At 29.7% G+C, this 7,023-nt stretch overlaps 1 protein-coding gene across 1 annotated transcript in view; it reads left to right on the top strand.

Annotated features, from left to right (window-relative positions):
- Nucleotides 1-241: 241 nt before the first annotated feature.
- The window catches only part of LOC107450496 (Ryanodine receptor), a gene marked incomplete in the record, with an annotated part of 265,214 nt that continues 258,432 nt past the window's right edge, over nucleotides 242-7,023 (top strand). The window contains 1 exon segment of the mRNA XM_071180425.1: nucleotides 242-351. Within this exon segment, the coding sequence (XP_071036526.1) occupies nucleotides 298-351 (54 nt within the window).

A 7,023-nucleotide genomic window follows, 5' to 3' on the forward strand; every position in this document is an offset into this window, starting at 1 on the left:
TAGTTAAAAAAAAAGAAAAAAAATCTGGTTATTAGATCAAAAGTTATTCTGCGTGTTTACCTTTTCATTTTGCTCATTGATAATAATTTTTTTTTTCATTCTTAAACAGATTTAAAAAAAAAAAATAAGTAAAAAGAGTTTTTATGAAAACTGACATTTCGTTAATCAATTGAGAGTGTAAAATAAGGGTGGTGGCGTTGGATTCGTTCCAATGATGGGGTCTTCCAGATGGGAAGATCGTCTGCACAGATGGGTTGTGAGATTTAAAAGGATTTAGCGTTTCGGTGAGCCTGCGACATGGCTGAAGCTGAAGGAAGCTCCGAGCAGGACGATGTCTCGTTTTTACGAACGGTCAGTTTATTCCTTTTATTCAGTTGATAATTTTTAAGAATCATCATTTTTGAGATAAATTCATTGTTAGAAATGAACTGGAATGATAAGTTCATTTTACTTTTATTGTTTAGAATGAAAAATAAAATGAATAAGTTTCAAAAAATGGGTAAAATGTATCAATAAATGTGTTCTTGAATAACTGCTAGTTGCGAATTATTATTTCTGAAATAAATATTTTAGTAAGTAATTTCGGAATAATTTACTTTAATAATATGTAAATGTTTTTCAAAGTGTTTTCTTAAATACAAATTACAAGTCGCTGTTAACCCCAAGGAGTACTTCAATAATTTTTTGTTTCGGAACGATTTAAATTCTATTAACCCTTTGACGCAGAATTTTCATTATTTCGTGCAAATTTTTCTTCTTTTGTTATTTCATTATTTTGTACAAAATAAGTGAAAAATATTATATTTGGCATTTAATAATTTTTGGTTATAAAATACAGCATCGGACACGGGTGCGTTAATGCTAAAAACATGGATCACTTCCAAACAATAATTTTTCAAATTTGCAATTATTTAGAGAAGCAGTTATTCATCATAAATTTTTTCTTAAATTTAAGCAATTAATCATTGATAAATTTTTGAGTATGAATGGAACAAAATTTCAAACTACTTTTTATTTTGTGGATTTTATTGTTTTAAGTACAAATATAATTTCTAGAATCTAATAGATTTTTTTAGAAACTATTAGACTGTTTATTTTTTAATAATTAAAAAATATTCTTTTACTTGCAATTAAAGAGCCAGAAAAAAATCTATAAAAGTGTCCCATTTCGACAAAGGGTAAAAAGATTACAAAATTCTCCATTCTAATAACTCAAATTTAGTTCCGGATTTTAATAAAATAAAATTTAAATCATATCACTTTGCTTGCTTAACATTTCAAATTCATAAAACTTTTTTTTCCCTTTTCATTTTTGGTTACTAAGAAAACTAGTTGAGTGTTTCTGTAAGGAAAAAATGGAAAAAATCAATTCCTAGTATTTCATTTCAGTTTTAAATAATTATTGTAATGGTCACAAAAAATTAATTTTTTACCGTTTAATGATTGTAGAACAGTCATTCAACATTACAAATAGTTTATGATAACTTCAGTTAACGATATTAAGTTACTTGTATCATAATTGAAATATTTCATACGACAGAGAAATAATTTGCAGAACTTATTTTATATATTCTTCAATCCACTACAATGACAACTGTTTTTATCTTTTTATGCTGGATAGAGATGTATTTTTTTTTAAATTTTAATTAATATTTAAAAAGAAATATTTCTTATCATAAAAGTATGATGTGGCACTAAACTTTTAGATCACTTCACTATTCTTCAAATATTCTTGACGATGTAAGAAAAGGAACAGTCTAGAGGTCTATCTATAGAACGGGGGTTCTTAAAAATAACTTCTCTTCTCTGTGAAATCGGAAAGAGATCTTCCTTGGGTAGGGATTTTTATTTAAAAATACAAGATACTCTCGATATCTCAAAGTTGCAGAGACGCTTACAAAACTTCGAGATAGTGAGTTTACGAGTTAACAAGTTACGAGATAACAAGTTCAGAACCAAATGTGTTCTAAAAAGTAGGAAAAAAAAATTCTTAAATAGTATTCGAAGACGTTGAGTCATGAAATATCAGAATGAGTACTAATAAAGATATTTGTATGAATGGGACAATTGATCTAAATTCAGAAACGATAATTTTACTTTTAAAAACAACGCAAACATAATTATGCATTCAAAAAAAAAAAAAAAAAAAAAAAATTCGTTTACAATAAACTTACATGAATAGAGTTTATTGTCAGGTTGTTAAAAGGGTTCTGCAACTCTTCGAATATTTAAACTTTTAGGAATTTTCATTTTGTTTTGTTGTTTTTGAATGTTCTTAGTTTATTTAAACTTTCATCAATAAGAGAGATCTAGATGATTGGAACTTCGGGTTTCGATTCGTTATTGCTATAAACGAGATTTTTCAACAAGGGTGTTGCGGAACTTTTTAACAACCTAATAAAAAAAACTCTGCCATCATGACATGTCGACATCGTTTTCGAAATTGCTAATCAATCAATTTTTCTATTCGGAAAATTGCTTCAAAGTCGTCGCTTTCCATGTTTTCATGAAACGTTTTAATATGTGGACAGCAATTTTTCTTGGGAAGCAGTACACGGTGATTTTTCTGAAAAAATTCATTTTTTATTTCGAAAATTATTCGCCATAACCTTTTTGACAAGAAACTCTTCAACTTGGGAATTTAAATTATTAGGTAATGCTGAAGGTTGGGGGGGGGGATAAATATAGTTTTTTAAATATCCTGAAAAAAGAGTCAAATCAAACAACGGCGATCAATCCAAAGTTCTCGTCGTTTATCTTTCTTAGTATTTGAGACATTAAAGTTGGCGAAGAAAATCATGAAGAATAAAAATATATTATAAATATACGGATCGTTTGTAGTACAAAATAAAATAAAGAAGATTTTGATCTCCCTTTCTACTACTTAGGATGTCTTAAAAGTTAATTAATATTTCATCAAAGAAACTATACTTTATTTATCATAATATTTCATTTATAAACAATATGAGATACCAACTAATTGTCATCAGAGTTGAAAATATTCTTAAATGATTAATGAAACAAATATATACAAAACGTAACTTTTAGATGAAAATAGGTATGAATATAAACAAAAGATTTTGTTTTCCGTTTAATCTTTTTTTTAACTCTCGGACAATTTTAATTTTATAAAGAATTATAAGTTTTTTAAAACAACCGAAATTTGAAGATTTATTTAAATTTTCAAAAGTAAAATATTTCATGATCAACGGCCGTTTCTTTTCTTCTTCTTTTTATTATATTGCTACTTTTAAATGATGAATTCGTATTGTTAAAAAATAAAATGAAGTTAAAAATTTAAAATCTACTTTTTTTAAAAGTATAGACTAAAAAGGAGAAAGTAATATTATGCTGCTAAAACTTTGTGAGAAATTTATTGCTTCCCAATTTCTATTTTTTTGTGGAAACTGTTAAAACTGGTCAAAATTCGTGATATTTGCCATTAAAATAAATTTTCTTGTCACCGTAAGGAATTATTTCATTCAAATTTGAGTGTTTTCAGAAAGTGGTCAAAATTTTGTTTGGCGATAAATTCTCGAAAATGTCGATTAATTCTGCTGGAGCTGTGGTGGATCGGAAGTTAGAGCTTTAAAAATGCGGTGACGCAGGTTCGAATCCTAGCGATGGTTGGTAAATGCGAATCCCGGCAGGCACCGACCCTAGTGCTGACGTAAAATATCCTTAGTTGTAGACGGATTATGGGTTAGGTTAACTTTACTGTATCCATTGAAGACTTTCCTCCCCATGTAACGCAACTGTGGATTAGTTCCACCAAAGCACCAAAGAGTTCAAAAGTAATTTGTCCCAGTGTTTAATCCAGGATTGCACTTGTCTACTGGGTTGGGTTCAAAATTACAAGAGTGCGGAATTAAAAAATCCATGAATGAGTCAGCTGTTCAAAGCAGGTTATAAAATATAATAAGATATTCTTAGTGTTTGGAAGTGATTGAAACTTGGTCTTTAGGGACTTCAGGTGCGATGTTAGCTGGTCAGAAGGTAAATTACACTTGTATCGACTAGGTAATCATTGCTGCTGTCATCAGGCATGGAGCTCAAGTAGAGATCTATAAGTACTAGTGACCGAAATTTCAATTGCAAAAATTCCTATGTCATAGATACGAAATCATAGATAATAGAAACGTGATAAAATAATTACTAAAATGTATGGAGAGATTTCTTAACCTTTAATGTGATTGCTTTTTTAAAATAATAAATCTCTTTATCATTCTCAGTTTTTAAGAACCTATGAATAAAATTATTATATTTTGATATTAAATATTTCAGCAGTTCATGGTTATACATTTCTGTTTTAAGAATATTATGAAACACATTGGGGTCAAAAATATAATTGCAAACAGATGAGACATTTGTTACAGTGGCATCATCTTTTTTCATTATTTTTCTCTTTATATTAAAAATTCGTGTCATAATTGTTTTGGGTGTTCCACTTTATGTTATATTTCGCTTTGTTCCTCAAAAATTATAAGACTTCACATTTTATAACCGTTGTTGAACAGCCGACCCAATTTTGAGTTTACGACTACCAATGTTCAACTCCGTAGTCTTGTCATTTTGAACCTAATCCAGAAGACAAGGGAACTCCTGGATCAAGTATTGAGAGAAATTTCGTATTTGCGTGACATGGAGAGGTAAACCACCCAAAATTTCCATGATTAGCCTAACGGCAAGTGAACTCTTAACTGTCTACCACTGATGATATTTCATCTCAGCACTGTGGTCGGTGCGAGCCTGATGCAAAATCCCAGCCATCGAACCCCGGTCACCCGGTTGAGATGCGATCGAGCTCCCATGGCTTAGAAACTTTAAATTACTGAGGTGTGTAGGAAAGTGTACGGCAGGGGTGTCAAACTCAAAAACTAACTTGGGGCAAATAAACAATGCTTAACTTCAGGTGGGCCGCAAAAAAAAAAATCGATGTTCATAGAAACAAATATTTTTATTTTGAATTGTAATAAGCATATATAAAGTTAAATTATTGTTTACGTCCTGATACTTGACATCTCTTCTCTGCTGTTATCTTTTCTATTTCTGGAGAAATTTTATTGGCCGAGACTAATTTCAAAATTGACCCAATGTGAGCGCTATTAATACGGTTTCGGACAGGAGATTTATTTCCGTTCATAACAGAAAATAATTGCCTTGGAAATAATTTCATACGCGAATTTTCGAGTATTTTCAAACCTTGCCAGTAAATATTCGTGAAATTCAGGCACATCCATTTCAATGAATTTTGCCTTCAAATTTGAGTCGCACTGAATCTCAATCACTTCCATTTGCATATAACTGGGTACTGAGTCTATATTTATTGAGAAAATCAAAGAAAAAAAACAAAATTTGTCTTCCAAAGAATTAAAATCTTTAAACCTTGTTTCAAATTTCTGTGTATTTTTGATACGATGCAGTATCATCTAAACTAGATTTGTTCTTGTTGCACGTGGGGAAGTGCGTGAAATCTTCATTTTTCAGTTACCTTTCCCAAAGAAATAGTTTACATTTGAATGCTTTTTTAATTACGGATTCCATTTCAGCCAATCAGAATTTTACATTTTCGAGTGGACAATTTAAAATGATCCGTATAGTTTATAAATAAAGTATATTATAATTTTACATGCTGGTTTCGTTTCCAATTCACATTTCTATTTTATTTTTACTTTGCTTCGGATATATTGACTGAGCCACAAAAATGTTCATCTCGGGCCGCGAGTTAGACACCCCTGGTGTACGGGAATTAATTTGTTCAAGAATTATTAACTGTTGAACTTGTTGGAGAGAATACCATACAGGTTAGAGGAATTCCAATTTGTTTAAAAGTTATTGATATTTTAAGTGCCTTTTTTAGCTAATTTTTTCTCACTTTTTTGATTTACGTATTATTTTGCTTTGTTACTCAAAATCTGTAAGATTTAGAAACTTATAAAGGTGGTGAGTAAAAAATAGTACCAGTGGAATAATAATAAATAAATATTGACTGTATATCCACTGTTGTAGAAAATTTATTTTTTTCTCACGCGATCTTCTTTTTATGAACACGCTTTCGAGTAGATGTTCATTAAAAGTAGCAACAAAATAAATTAAAAAGATCTTAACATTTATCGTGAAATTTAAAAATAATAATAATAATAAAAATTTAATAATGAAGGATAGGTAGCTATTTGATTTGCTTTACCTAAAATGACTTCGTATTTATTTCATCTTATTGGGTCAAGGTTCTTTTTTCTTAACTTGAGATGATTATTTTTCAAATCCAGTTTCATTTCGCTATGATTAACAAAATGTTCTAACTCAAAGCTAAAATAATTGTATCTTTTGAAACAAAAATGTTCTGTGAAAGACAAAAGTGAATGAGAACTGGCGAGCTCAACCTCGTAGTTGTTAAATGAATTGTGCCAAGAAAGGTGTGGAGATTTGTGCTTCTTTAAACAGATTGTTTCTGCAAAATTAAAAACTATTTAATGAAAATATACCCAATCTATATTATATAAAACGCTAATACGTATGTATCAATAAAACCGATGATATTTCTTTTCTCGCTTTGGCAACAGTTTTCATTTTTAATTGATAGGCTTCGGCGCGCAAGAGCACGTAGTGAGCATCACATGGCTGATCTATATTATATAAAACGTTAATACGTTTTAATTGGGTATACTATAGCCTACGTCACAGGTCGTGTTATTCCTACTAAATTTAACCAGTAAACAGCATTTTCTGCGAACCTGATTTCTAGCAACAAGTAAACATTAAATGAAGTGTGTTGTTATAAGTCGCTACTCGGCAGGTTGGAATTGTAATAGTCTAGTTCCTTTGGAAATAATTTATATTGTTGTTTTACCGAAGTTTATGAATTTAGTAAACATATTTAAAACTCAGTTTCTTAATTAAACTAAAAGGTAAATGTTATTCCTAGTAAGTGGAAGTAGTTGTGCTTTTTTCATATTATACCCAATTGTAAAGGTTCGCATTAGTTTACATTTATCAAAGTGGAGAAAAGTTTAACTTTTGTCT

This window comes from Parasteatoda tepidariorum, chromosome 4 (assembly GCF_043381705.1).
Source record: "Parasteatoda tepidariorum isolate YZ-2023 chromosome 4, CAS_Ptep_4.0, whole genome shotgun sequence".
NCBI lineage: Eukaryota > Metazoa > Arthropoda > Arachnida > Araneae > Theridiidae > Parasteatoda > Parasteatoda tepidariorum.